The sequence below is a fragment of the Symphalangus syndactylus genome, chromosome 3, assembly GCF_028878055.3.
Source record: "Symphalangus syndactylus isolate Jambi chromosome 3, NHGRI_mSymSyn1-v2.1_pri, whole genome shotgun sequence".
Taxonomy (NCBI): domain Eukaryota; kingdom Metazoa; phylum Chordata; class Mammalia; order Primates; family Hylobatidae; genus Symphalangus; species Symphalangus syndactylus.
Window position 1 is genome coordinate 134,195,163 of NC_072425.2, and position 14,456 is coordinate 134,209,618.

A 14,456-nucleotide genomic window follows, 5' to 3' on the forward strand; every position below is an offset into this window, starting at 1 on the left:
GCACTGTGGCTCACGCCTGTAATCCCAGCACTTTGGGAGGCCAAGGCGGGCGGATCACGAGGTCAGGAGATCAAGTCCATCCTGGCTAACACGGTGAAACCCCGTCTCTACTAAAAATACGAAAAATTAGCCAGGTGTGGTGGCAGGCGCCTGTACTCCCAGCTGCTGGGGAGGCTGAGGCAGGAGAATGGCGTGAACCCGGGAGGCGGAGCTTGGCAGTGAGCAGAGATTGTGCCACTGCACTCCAGCCTGGGTGACAGAGCGAGACTCCGTCTCAAAAAAAAAAAAAAACAAAAAACTGTGGAAGCCATTTGGTGCCTCAGTACCCCTTTTTTTGGCCTCCATAATTTTTTGCACAATTGCACATGAGAGTTGTCTGAATCCTGAGTCTTTTTATTAGACCTATATTTGGATTACTTTGTAAGTGTCCTGTTCTACTGCTAATATGTTACAGGTGGTGTATTAGACATTCTAATCTTCTCTAAAACGTCAAAAATTTCATCAGCAGGAAAATGGATACTTTATAGTTGTACCCTGAACAGAAAGGTGCTACCCTTTTGTAGAATTAAAGCATTAACTCTTCGTGGTCTCAAAGGTTAACAGCTGTCTGTTTCAGTATAAAAGTCTAGCTGTAGGCCGGGTGTGGTGGCTTATGTCTGTAATCCCAGCACTTTGGGAGGCCGAGGCGGGTGGATCACAAGGTCAGGATTTCAAGACCAGCCTGGCCAAGATGGTGAAACTTCGTCTCTACTGAAAATACAAAAAAAATTAGCTGGGCGTGGTGGCACGTGCCTGTAATCCCGGCTATTCGGGAGGCTGAAACAGAGAATTTCTTTTTTTTTTTTTTTTTGACACAGAGTCTAACTCTGTCACCTAGGCTGGAGTGCAGTGGCGTGATCTTGGCTCACTGCAAGCTCTGCCTCCCAGGTTCACGCCATTCTCCTGCCTCAGCCTCCCGAGTAGCTGGGACTACAGGCGCCCGCCACCACACCTGGCTAATTTTTTGTATTTTTAGTAGAGATGGGGTTTCACCGTGTTAGCCGTGGTCTTGATCTCCTGACCTCGCGATCCGCCCGCCTCGGCCTCCCAAAGTGCTGGGATTACAGGCGTGAGCCATCATGCCCGGCTGAAGCAGAGAATTTCTTAAACCTGGGAGGTGGAGGTTGCAGTGAGCTGAGATTGCGCCACTGCACTCCAGCCTGGGCAACAGAGCAAAACTCCGCCTCAAAAAAAAAAAAAAAAAAAAGTCTAGCTGTAGATATTCTTAGTCAGTTTGAAACATGTTTTAGCAAAATCTGATATAAATTTAGTTCTTTAGTGAGATGGTGTTAGGAAGATAGTCATTTATTCAGAAAACCTGAAGATCACTGTGTACAAGGCACTATCCTAGTTCTTGAGCATACAAAAATGAGTAAGACATAGTTTCTGTCTCAAGGAGCCCACAGCCTAGTGTATGGAGACAGCAACACAGAATTATTATACTGTGTGCTGTTTAGAGAGTAAGGTGAAAACGTGTTTAACAAAAGTTGACATCTGCATTTAAAGACTTCATTGGTTTCCAGACAAATAGGGAAAGAAAGAAGGTATTATAGAAAAACAAAGAGAATTGAGCAAAGGCTTGTACATGTATGTGTTTGTTGGGTGAGCAGAGGAGGCTGCATAAAGTTTGAGCCTGGGATGGTTAGGAGAAAGAGGCCACAACCAGGTCATGTAGGAATTTTTTCTTTTTTTTTTTTTTAATTTGAGATGGAGTCTCGCTCTGTTGCCCAGGCTGGAGTGCAGTGGCGCAATCTTAGCTCACTGCAACCTCTGCCTCCCGGGTTCAAGTGATTCTTCTGCCTCAAATTCCCAAGTAGCTGGAACTACAGGTGCACACCACCATGCCTGGCTAATTTTTGGTTTTTTTTTTTTTTTTTTTTAGTAGAAACGGGGTTTCACCATATTGGCCAGGCTGGTCTTGAACTCCTGACCTCATTCGTGATCTGCCCGCCTCAGCCTCCCAAAGTGCTGGGATTATAGGTGTGAGCCACCTCGCCAGACCAGGTCATGTAGGAATTCATATGCTCTTGGGATGTTTGGATTTTATCCACAGTTGCTAGGGGGCCAGATCTTTTTTATTACAAGGCATTTCATTTACTTGTTGAGGTACTTATTTATACCTGCCTTATTCCAGAAAGGATTGTGTTAAGAGTCCACCTGTTAAGTACAGTGACTAGTACATAGTATTTGCTTAGGAAATATTTGTTGTATGAATGTTGCTGAGTAAGCCTTCCATATTCTTTGTTTTTAAATTGGGTATACAAAAGTGTTAATTATGGTGTTGTCCATAATACTAAAACATTGGAAATAACCTAGATAGTAGTATCATGGAAATGATTACATAAGTCATTGAATATGATAGCAGTAATCACATTACAATTACGAGGGCTGTGTGCAAACAGACTTTATGGTGTATTTAAGTGAAAATGTGTATATTATATTTAGAATTGCTTGGCTGGGCATGGTAGCTCATGCCTAATCCTAGTATATATGCAATTGGAAAAGGGCTACAAGGAGACAAAATTAAAACAGTTATTCCAGGGTGAATGGCTCTGATTCATCAAGACAGCATTCATTCCACCTCTTTTTCTCATAGTATATTATGGTGTAGGTTCCATGTGGCATTAATAGATGATGTGTATCTATGAGCTTGATTATTCTGACAGCCAAATGGAGAATGGATTAAAGGGTAGACAACGTTGGAGGTGGGAAGACCAATCAGGAGATTTTATAGTAATTAAGATGATTGGAGATAAGTTCCTGAGCTATAGCAGTGCATATAATCAGGATGGAGAAAAGAAAATGACATTTAGGATGCAAAAGTTGAGTAATTTAATGATAAATACATAAGATATATGGGATGAGAGACTTGCAGATGTTGGAATGACCAGTTGATAAAGAGGAAGAGCATAGTTTAATGAATTGCTTTTGGATCAGTTGGGAGTGCCTTGGGAACATTTAAATTTGTTTCTGTAGCTAGAAGTTTAATACGTAATTCTGAAGCTCTAGGAAGAGATCTGGCTAAAGTATTTAGAGCAGTGGGCCAAAGGACAGGTCCTTGAAGAATACCAACAGTTAAGGGACAGGAGGAAGGGAACCCATGAAAAAACTAAGAAGAAATGGTTAGCTTTCATTCAAAACAGTATTTTCCAATGTTTCACAAATCAAAGGTGTAGAAAGTGCCAAATGGAGATGTTCCAGGAATGTCTGAAGTTATAAATAATAAGTAGAGAAAAATAAGTGAATCTTCTAATTTATTGTTTTCCACTGTGCCCCAGGGTTTGTTACCTCGAGGTGAGAAACCCAATCCTTTGAGGCAAAAGAACGCCAAGGTGAACCAACTCCTCAAGGTTTCGCTGCCGAAGCTTGCCAACGTGCAGCTCCTGGATACCGACGGGGGTTTTGTGCACTCGGACGGTGCCATCTCCTGCCACGACATGTTTGATTTTCTGCATCTGACAGGAGGGGGCTATGCAAAGATCTGCAAACCCCTGCATGAACTGATCATGCAGTTGTTGGAGGAAACACCTGAGGAGAAACAAACCACCATTGCCTGACTGGCTCCCATCAGTGTTAATAGCATCTCAGCTTCCTCAGATCAGTTCTATCACTGGCACTACAGAATCCTTCTCTTTCTTAAGGCACTTTGCATTGTAGAATGTTCCTGGATGTTCATATCTAGTGTTTGAAGGGGAGGAGGGATTTAAACTGGTCCTGTACATAGAAGGTTTGTTTGACAGAGGAGAAAAATTAGCCAAGGAAGATTGTTGTTTAAATTCATTTGAAACCAGAAGGGGACTTTTTAGTTGTATGTGTAACACATTCATTGAATTATCACTGTTTTCTTAGGACAACATCAAGCCTAAATACTGAACAATATGAAGATTCTTTTCTTGGCCTTTCTGTGGATTATGTCATATATAATAATTATCAGAATCATCCTACTTGGCTTTAAAACATGTTTTCTCCAATTTTTTAAGGTTCATAATTTAGCGTTTTGTTTTTATGTTGCTTAGATTCTTATTATACTGAATATTTTCTTAACATGTAGCATCAGGTTGAACATGCTTGTCATTCATATATGGAAGATGCTATAGTTAGAAGTGAATTTGTTATGCTTTCTTAATCTTTTCCATGCTTAGCAGTGAAAAACAGGTTTTGCCCCAGTAGAGGGACTCTTTGGAGGGTATTATTTTTATGCTGCTGAATATCATGTCTATAATAGACCCGTGCATGCAGCCTTTCCTCCTTATTCCCCTTCATGCCCCCCTTTCCCCTTCATTCCCCCCCCCTTTTTTTTTTTGGTCCTTGTTGACATTACAAGCTTTTAACACATTTTTGACCTAGGAGCCCTGTTGCTGGAAGTATAGTCTCCAGCCAGTTACTCTCATGATAGTACTGCTGTAAAACTCATTCTTGTGTGGTGTTCTGTGCTATAGAGTCTGTGTATTGCTATTCATATTCAGAGTTCTGGTTTTGTTTTTCCCTTAAAACCTGTTAACAGTTTTTTTGGGGGATGGGGGGAATCGGAACTCGTTTCCCATTCCATAGCACCTGACATTATTTCAAGTTTTATAATATCTTAAGGTGTATATTTTATTTTATTTTTTATTGGCTTAGTTGTTTTTTGTTTTGTTTTGTTTGAGATGGAGTTTCACTCTTATTGCCCAGGCTGGGGTGCAATGGTGTGATCTTGGCTCACTGCAGCCTCCACCTCCCGGGTTCAAATGATTCTCCTGCCTCAGCTTCCTGAGTAGCTGGGATTACAGGTGTATGCCACCATGCCCGGCTAATTTTTATATTTTTAGTAGAGACGGGATTTCGCCATGTTGACCAGGCTGGTCTCGAACTCCTGACCTCAGGTGATCTGCCCGCCTTGGCCTCCCAAAGTGCTGGGATTACAGGCATAAGCCACCGTGCCTGGCCTTATTGGCTTAGTTTTTAAATTATCATCCAAAAATTTTGGGACTTTTTCCATGGGGAAAAAAGTGAAGTTGCTCTTCAGCATAGACACTACCTTTATCCCATCATTTTAGTAAAAACTAGGTTTGTTTCACTTCTGAGGTGTCTTATTAATGTACTTCATCTGATAATTTGTTGATCTTAATGTTTGAGCTATATAAGAACTGCCATTAAAAAAATGGGATAATAGATGGCTTTATCAGTATACCTATAGAATATGTACAAACTGGATCTATAGATATTTTGAACTGGACCAGGTGGGTGTTGAAATAACCCATCAAAATACGCTCTGCAGTGATTCTGCTTAATGTTTAAATTCAGTAACATACTTGAAAGGCAAATTTCAGTGCTTTTGTATGTTGGAGGAGGGCTTACTGATTCGTGCTAAGACCAATTTCTGATTGAGGGATAAACCTTGGGCTCATTTTTTTCTTGTGAAGTCTCTTTCTAGAAAATTTTTTGGTTTTGTTCTTTTTTAAAAACACATACGTTTTTGAATGTATCATGTCTTCAACAACAGAAAATCCACATGGTGTTTACTAAACTTGTTTACGATATTAAAAATTTCCCTTTTATTTTTAGTAGCCCAAGTTGAGTTTTTCACAAGAGATTTTTTTCTTAGCTAAGGTATAGTTGTATAGCAAGAAGAATTAAGCCAGATTTTTGTGTGTGGAAAGACAGTTTTCTATCCAGGTCTTTTTCTGTTTGTCAGAAGGTAGGAGTATGGTCCAAATAAATCCATTAGGTTACTCCTGCAGCATGCGCTTTTAGCTTCTCTGTTGACTGAGGATCAAATATCCCTTTGTGAGCTGGCCCTCAGCTCCTTTGCTCATGTGTACAAACCTCAGATGTTACTACATTTTATATCTACCGGAGCTATTCAAGCAATAGTATTTGAACCACTAGCCTTTTAAATAAAATTCTGCCCCATTACTGATGTGCAGATACTGAGTTCACTTTCATTTTTTGCCAGATTTCTTTGCACTACTTTAGGTAAAAATAGTTAATCTATTTTTCTTTGACATCCTAGTTCGCGTCAGTGACAGAACTTACTGCTTAGTCTTTGTACTTTTAAAAAAAATCTATAAATTTAATGCACTGTCCAAGTGAAATGTCCTAGTTGTCATTGTGATTAAGGGGCCAACTTTCCAGGCAGCTAGCAGAGATACTGTTCTCTTCCTCTCCCAGCAAATTTGTATTCCTTCGCCCACGCATTCCTGCTATACTAGATGGCAGCCAGTGATGGAACTATAAAGATGTCTGTGGTCATATCTCGAATGTGGCAGCTTGAAGATGTACTGCCAAGGGTGATCTAGGGCAGGTTGTCTTCCAGTCCATGTATTCTCGGTTGCCGTAGACAGTGCTCTGGCTACCACCGTGAGTCTACTTGAACTGTCAAGGGCATCTGCCTAAACCAGAATCTTTTGTCAGAAACCTTAACCCAACAAAACAAATCTTGAGTAGCTCATGCCCGGCTCTTAGGAACTTTGTCTCTTTGTTAAAAAAAAAAAAAGTCCAACTTACTTTATTTTATTTTTTTAACCTAGTAACTGTTTACAATTGTATGCTAAAGCCTGAAATATTGTCTGTGCTGTGGTGTATGAGCATTGCCAACTTTATATTTATTGCAGTGAAGAAGAAACTAAAAATATATGAAAACAAGGAGCATGTCCAAGCTCCTAAATCCGTGTGGGTGCATGTGGGAGAAGTGAGTTGGGGCCTCTTGAAAGGAGGCTTTTTGGAGAGGGGTCCCCCAGGTTTCTTGGTGTTCCTGCTTGGGGATCACTGCTGCTAGCTGACTGGACCTCCCCATTGGAAGTTTGTGATTTTGCTTTGGCAAAGTTTCATTGACTAGTAGAACTCATTCTGTTTTAGTGTATATTTCAATATAAATGTAAACATTTTGCTCAAAGTTGTTGGTGTCTTTTTGTCTCCTTTATCATAGTTTGGATTCTAATGAAAAAAAGGGATGGTTTTTCCGTGCCTTACCATAAGGAAATTGGATGCTTAGATCATCCTGCTTCTTTACTGTGGAACTGAATGCACCAGGCTGACTCATCACTTAACCTTCTCAGGCATGTAGGATGGTAGGGTGGGATGAGTAGGTATAAGGACCCCTCAGAAAGTACAACTGCCATCCTTGAAGTCTACTCTTTTCCATTAGATTGGAATAGTTTTGCAGATAGATTAGTCTGGATTATAGGCTGTGGACCACCTTATTTGAACTGGGTGAATGTCATCAGTCTCAGTATAATACAGTGTTACTGGCTGGGCTCACGCCTGTAATCCCAGCTACTCAGGAGGCTGAGGTGGGAGAATTGCTTGAACCCAGGAGGCAGAGGTTACAGTGAGACGAGATCGCGCCATTGCACTCCAGCCTAGGCAACAGAGCGAGACTCTGTCTCAGAAAAAAAAACAAAAATACAGTGTTGCTACAGCATGGAGGACATGAACCTTGAGCATGGACTCATTTATCACCCTTATGTCCCCAGGGTAAAGCAGCCGCCTCCAAATACTCTTATTCAGAGATAATGAGACTAGAACAAGGGTCAGTTAACTGGTCCATCAGGACCTATCCTGATGACACACCAGCAACCACCAGGCCAGCAATAATTGCAGTGAGTTGGTATGCCAGTATGATGTTCCTTGGCAGCTAAAAGTTTCTGTGATCTTTGTATCATTTGCTTTATCACTGTTCACCTCAGTGGTATATACTATTGGATTAAAATGATTTGCTTTTTTTTTTTTTTTTTTTTTTTTGAGACGGAGTCTCACTCTGTCACCCAGGCTGGAGTACAGTGGCGCAATCTCGGCTCACTGCAAGCTCCGCCTCCCGGGTTCACGCCATTCTCCTGCCTCAGCCTCTCCGAGTAGCTGGGACTACAGGCGCCCGCCACCACTCCCGGCTAATTTTTTTTTGTATTTTTAGTAGAGACGGGGTTTCATCGTGGTCTCGATCTCCTGACCTCGTGATCCGCCCGCCTCGGCCTCCCAAAGTGCTGGGATTACAAGCGTGAGCCACCGCGCCCGGCAATGATTTGCTTCTTTAGGAGGAAAAATTTGGAGGTAAATTGAGACATTTTGTTTTTCTAGCTGCCCTTCCCCCGCTCCCCAGTATCTCATCACACCAAGTTCCTCTCCACCCACACCCCTGGAGGCCTTTGTCAGCTGCTTGCAGGCCACACAGCAGCAGTGAAAGCAGCCTGGATCTTGAAGCTTTGCTTTACTGTATCTGGATTACCCCATGTGAACCTCTTAAGTGGCCCAGAACAAGTGGAAGAGGTAGTAGTGTGGAAGAAAGAAAAAGCTCCCTCACCAGCATCTGTACTTGAGGGGAAAACTGTACAAATCAACATGAGAATCCATCCCCTACTTTATTTTCCAGCCATGGCAGAGATGAAATCTTAACCCAACGACATGTTTTTACATAGCCATAAAGTAAAGATCTTCAATGTTTTGCTAAACATATAATCTTTGACTGTGGCCTAATGTTATGCTATGCCTTTTGCCTACTTGCTGTTTCATTCTAGCTTAATTAATACATATATATATACTTTGTTTTTGGTTTTTTTTGTTTTTGTTTTTACACTCTGGTCAAGCTTTGGCAGCATGCTTATAGTGGATTCATAACACATCAGTGTGCTGCAGCTTGCTTGTCAACCACTGAGTTAAAAGATCAAGTCCAAGCCATTAAATGTAACATCTAACAGTCTCCATGACCTGGCCTCTCATTTGTAACCTTCCACCCTTTACTTTGAACTTTTCTGCCAAGAGCACCAAGCTTACCTTTATGTTTTTGCCCATAGTTGGGAGCCCCCTATCTGTAGTATGCTCTTACCCCTTGGCTGGTCTAGCTCCTACTCTTTTTATTTTTTGGAAACAGAGTCTTGCTTTGTTGCCCAGGCTGGAGTGCAGTGGTGCAATCTTGGTTTACTGCAATCTCCACCTCCTGGGTTCAAGCAACTCATGTGCCTCAGCCTACTGAGTAGCTGGAATTACAGGCGCCTACCACCACGCCTGGATAGTTTTTGTGTTTTTAGTAGAGACAGGGTTTCGCCATGTTTACCAGGCTGGTTTCGAACTCCTGGCCTCAGGCAATTGGCCCGCCTTAGCCTCCCAAAGTTCTGGGATAACAGGCGTGAGCTACCGCAGGCCCGGCCACCTGTTTTCTGATTTCTAAGCCAAAGACCCAAGCTTTCTTGAAATAAGAGAGCTGGCTTATTTTTATCGGTGATCTTTGGAGGCAGAGATTTGAGACGATCAATTATTTATCTGCTTGTTTTCTGCAACCTGATAACCAGCCTTGTTTCCTGGAAAGCTCTGATGGTTTCATCACATGGCCAGAAGGAACCAGATGCAGGGCCTGAGTATATCGCAGATATTTCCCAGTGTGAATGGTGAAAGCCCAGTTTTAGGAAATGGAAAGTGACTGACCTATCTAGGAGAAAGTACTGCCCACTTGGTCAGAGCTTATCTCCTTTGTCTCCCTTCCTGTTCTTTAGACAGTAGGATGGTGAATGCAGGGAAGCCTAGCTCCACTGTGAGTACTTAAGACAGTAGAGACCAAGTCCAGAAAAGGCTCCCAAAGGCTCAGAAAGCTTAAGTGGTTTGCCTAAAGCACACAATGCAGGGATTTAACTGTAGAACTTTTTTTTCTTTTTTCTTTTTCTTCGAATGGATGAGAGGTTTTTATGTTGCCCAGGTTGGCCTCAAACACGTAGCCTTGCCTCCTTACGTGCCAGGACAACAGGCCTGAGCCACCGCAGCTCCCAGCGACTGTAGAACTTTTTGACATCAAAGTCCTTGCTTTTTCCATAATACCATGAAGCCATGTGACAGGTTTGAGACCTTCCCCAGTATGGCAGGTTAAATCCTGTGTCTTTAACTGATTCCCAATTTAACATGCATCCAGTCTTTGCAGTCCTTGCAGGAAGAGAGATAGCCAGACACAAGGGCAGCCCTGGGAAAGAACAGAACTTGTATGATGGAAAGAAGTGCTGAACTGTTGCTGCTGGAGCTGCTTATGTCTGGGACAATTCTTTCTAAGCACCAAATGAAAAAACAGCCCTTTTTATAATCACAGTGAAGACAAAGCTTCAGGTTCATTTCCTTCAGAGGGGTTGGTTTTGAATCCTTTTTTTCTGAGTTAAAGTTATACCATTACTTGATTCTAAAATCTGTTTTGATTCTGTCTCCCACCCATAGGCATGGCTACTTCCTACCTCCCAGGTTCCTAAATAATTTGACTGGATTCAGCTAATCCATTTACTGTGATTCTTACAAAATCCTGCTTGAGTACAGTCTTCAGGTTTTTTTTTTTTTTTTTTTTTTTTTTTTTTGAGACAGTTTCACTCTTGTTGCCCGGTCCGGAGTGCAATGGCCTGTGGTCTCTGCACACTGCAACCTCCGCCTCCCAGGTTCAAGTAATTCTCCTGCCTCAGCCTCCCGAGTAGCTGGGATTACAGGCGCCTGCCACCACACCCAGCTAATTTTTGTGTTTTTATCAGAGACAGGGTTTTGCCATGTTGGCCAGGCTGGTCTCAAACTCCTGACCTCAGGTGATCCACCCACCTCAGCCTCCCAAAGTGCTGGGATTACAGGTGTCAGTCACCGCGCCCAGCCTTTTTTTTTTTTTTTTTTAATGTTGTTTCACTCTCATTGCCCAGGCATGCGATGGTGCGATCTCAGCTCACCGCAACCTCTGCCTCCCAGGTTCAAGCGATTCTCCTGCCTCAGCCTCCGAAGTAGCTGGGATTACAGGCATGTGCCACCATGCCCGGCTAATTTTGTATTTTTAGTGGAGACAGGGTTTCTCCACGTTGGTCAGGCTGGTCTTGAATTCCTGACCTCAGGTGATCTGCCCACCTCGGCCTCCCAAAGTGCTGGGATTACAGGCGTGAGCCACTGCACCTGACCTAATTTTCTGTATTTTTAGTAGAGATGGGCTTTTACCATGTTGGCCAGGCTGGTCTCGAACTCCTGACCTCAGGTGATCCAACCGCCTTGGCCTCCCAAAGTGCTGGGATTACAGGCGTGAGCCACTGCACCAGGCCATCTTCAGGTCATTTTAACAATACCCCTGAGCTACCTTAAGCTTCCTCCCTGTCCTCTCACCCCAAACTTCATAAGTCCCCTGTGACTTAAAATTGAGCTGGACTCATGGGTCCAGCAAGCCCCTCAGCTGTGTGTTGAATGGTCCCATTTCTTTGGTGCATTCAACGCTCGGGCTCAGGAACGGTGGTCCACAGGGAAATATAAGTCAAATGAGCCTTATGGCCCCACCCTGACCGCTTGAGGGCCAGGGTTAGGGTTGAGCTCTTTGTATATTATGCCAGGGAATGCGGTAGCTGGACCTGTGCATGAGGCCAAGATCACATCCCTGAGGCCCCGACATCTCCCCTGTGTGCTCACAAGTCTGGCTTTGAGACCCACCACTGCCCTTTTTTGCTGACTGCTGCAGCCAACAAAAAGGCATTCTCTCCCAGTGGACAGACCTCAGAAAGGACCTATTCATAAGTGAGTTGTGCTGTTCCCTCCCTGGCAGGGTGGGGCAGAGGGACTGAGGAAAGTTCTGCAGACCTGGGAACAGCAAGAAAATCTGTGGTTGCTGCCCTCCCACTCTGTAGACCCAGGGTCCTGACGATTCAAAAGTTAAGTCTTGAGACCTTGCAAAAGGGAAGGATCCCTTCAGAGTTTGCTTGGATGGATTTCTCTCCAGATATTGCCAGGGGAAAGGGAGCAAACAGAAATAGTGATGGTCCACAGTTTGGTTCCAGAGCAGTGGTTCTCAAACTTCATTGTGCATAGCAAGCTTCTGGAGTGCCCCGTTAAATTGCAGTTTTCTGGACTCCACCTCCCAAGATCAATTAAGTGTGAAGTAGGACTCCAGACGTGCTTTTAAAACAGGCCTAGGGTCACATCTTGCCCCAAAGTTACGAGGCCAACTTGGAGTAGTGGTGCTTGCCTGTAATCCAGCTACTCGAGAGGCTGAGGCAGATCGCTTGAAGCCAAGAGTTCAAGACTAGCCTGGGCAATGTATCACGAGTGTTTCTTAATGTTTCAGATTATTTACTGGCAAGATGAGCAGGATTACGATGAAAGAAAAGTCCAGATGGACTGTGGAAAGCCTACACTGATTCTCCAAACTTGGCAGCTGACTGCATGGAGGGCTCATGATGAAGAAACCTCTTTTGTCATCCTGAGGATTCTCTGATCCATATTCGCCTAGATGTGCTGGAAACAGTACTGGACCAAGGTGCAAACTTGAGCCTAGTGAGGTACTAATGGACTGAAGTTTTTCTGAGCGTCACTTTCCTCACCTATATAATGAGGGGTTGGCCAAGGAAACCCCTAAGGTTATCTACCAGCTGACTTTCCAATTGGTGAACCCTTTTCCAAAGGGTTCACCAGTTGCTGCAGCTTGCTTTTGGTCTTCACCCTCAAGTATGCTGTGCTTGGACAGGGGCCAAAACTAATTCCCCCACTCACCATTTGGCCAGCATAACTACAACAGTACCTGGCACATAGTGGGTGCTTATTAAATATTTATTGCAGGAATGAGTAAATATAACTAACTGATCATAAGGTAAAATAGCCTTCATTGGAACAAGGCTCCAGACAGTTGGGCAGAGCTGGGAGCTGAGACTGCTGCAGTCCTGCCAGCTGAGAGAACTCTGAGAAGGCACTGATCTGGGTGGCTTTATTAGGATGCCTGACAGCTTCAGAGGTGGTCACATTTCCTTTAAACATGTGTAATTTGGCTGGGTGCAGTGGCTCACGCCTGTAATCCCAACACTTTGGGAAGCCTATAGGTGGGTGGATCACTCGAGGTCAGGAGTTCAAGATGAGCCTGACCAATATGGTGAAACCCCACTTTACTAAAAATACAAAAAATTAGCAGGGTGTGGTGGCGGGTGCCTGTAGTCCCAGCTACTTGGGAGGCTGAGGCAGGAGCATCGCCTGAACTCAGGAGGCGGAGGTTGCAGTGAGCTGAGATCACACCACTGTACTCCAGCATGGGCGACAGAGTGAGACTCCATCTCAAAAAAAAAAGTCTAATTTGTCTTATAAATGCAATATATGTGGCCGGGCATGGTGGCTCATGCCTATAATCCCAGCACTTTGGGAGACCGAGGTGGGTGGATCACCCGAGGTCAGGAGTTCGAGACCAGCCTGGCCAATATGGTGAAACCCCATCTCTACCAAAAATACAAAAATTAGCTGGGCGTGGTGGCACATGCCTGTAATCTGAGCTACTCGGGAGACTGAGGGCAGGAGAATTGCTTAAACCCAGGAGGCAGAGGTTGCAATGAGCTGAGATTGTGCCACTACACTCCAACCTGGGCAACAGAGCAAGACCCTGTCCCCACCCCCCCGCAGATAAAAAAGCTATATATATATATACATTGTAGAACATTTATAAATCTTTTTAAATATAAAAAAAAAATTTAAGAACCCCTCACAATCCATTATTTTTTATTTTTTGGTACTACTCTATAGTTTTAGAATTAAAGGAAAATGATATACAATATGTGTTATTTTTTAAATTGTAATTCAAAGATGACTATTGCTAAATTTTATTTTTAAAATTTGCCCTGCTTTCTGGAGACATTGCTAAACTTTTAGTACAATTTTTTTCTATTTTTCTATGCATGTCTATATGTATTTGGAATATATACGGTTTTATTTACTTACTTATTTTTGAGACAGTCTCGCTCTGTCGCAGCCCAGGCTGGAGTGCAGTGGCATGGTCTCGGCTCACTGCAACCTCCGCCTCGTAGAGTTAAGCGATTCTCCTGCCTCAGCCTCCCCAGTAGCTGGGATTACAGGCACGCATCACCACGCCCCACTAATTTTGTATTTTTATAGTAGAGATGGGGTTCACCATGTTGGCCATGGCTGGTCTCGAACTCCTGACCTCAAGTGATCTACCTGTCTTGGCCTCCCAAAGTGTTGGGATTACATGCGTGAGCCACGGCACCTGGCCCTATATACTGTTTATTTAGTGTCATATCCTGAATTCTCTGCTTACGTGTCCTTTGAAGTCTTAAGCATCATTTTTGATGCCTTCATGATAGTGCATTTAACCAATCCTTCATTATGGATATCCAAGTCGTTTCCTTTTTGCTTTATAAATATCACAGTGATAAGCGTAGCTGCCTACGTATTTTTATCTGTGCTTCCTATTTCCTTAGGATAGAGTCCAGAAGTGGAATTACTGGGTCAAAGGGTATAAAACTCTCTAAGTTTGTTGAAACAGTGCCAAAATATTTTGTAGAAAAGTTTTCACCAATTTACAGTGAAGGTCAGTATCTTTGAATGAGCTTTGTAACTAACTGCCTCTGAGAGAAGAGGGGAAACAGCCCAGCAAACTTGGAAAGCTCAGAAGGCCGTCCCTGCAGTTGTGTGGCCCCTTCAGAGGGAGGTGGGAAAGGCATGGGGATTCCTCCTGTAGT

General features: G+C 43.4%; 1 protein-coding gene across 6 annotated transcripts in view; it reads left to right on the forward strand.

Moving 5' to 3' along the window:
- PAFAH1B2 (platelet activating factor acetylhydrolase 1b catalytic subunit 2) overlaps positions 1-14,321 on the forward strand; it is a 35,143-nt gene extending 20,822 nt beyond the window's left edge. For 2 of the 6 annotated variants that reach the window (XM_055273285.2, XM_055273289.2), the window contains one exon: positions 3,318-6,913. In XM_055273285.2, coding sequence (XP_055129260.1) covers positions 3,318-3,596 — 279 coding nt within the window. In that variant the 3' untranslated portion in view covers positions 3,597-6,913. Of the gene's footprint in view, positions 1-1,921; positions 6,914-7,493; positions 7,674-12,064; positions 13,496-14,195 lie in introns of those variants that run through there. The other 4 variants (XR_008656769.2, XM_055273290.2, XM_055273287.2 and 1 more) reach the window with 4 other exon arrangements.
- The last annotated feature ends 135 nt before the right edge of the window (positions 14,322-14,456 follow it).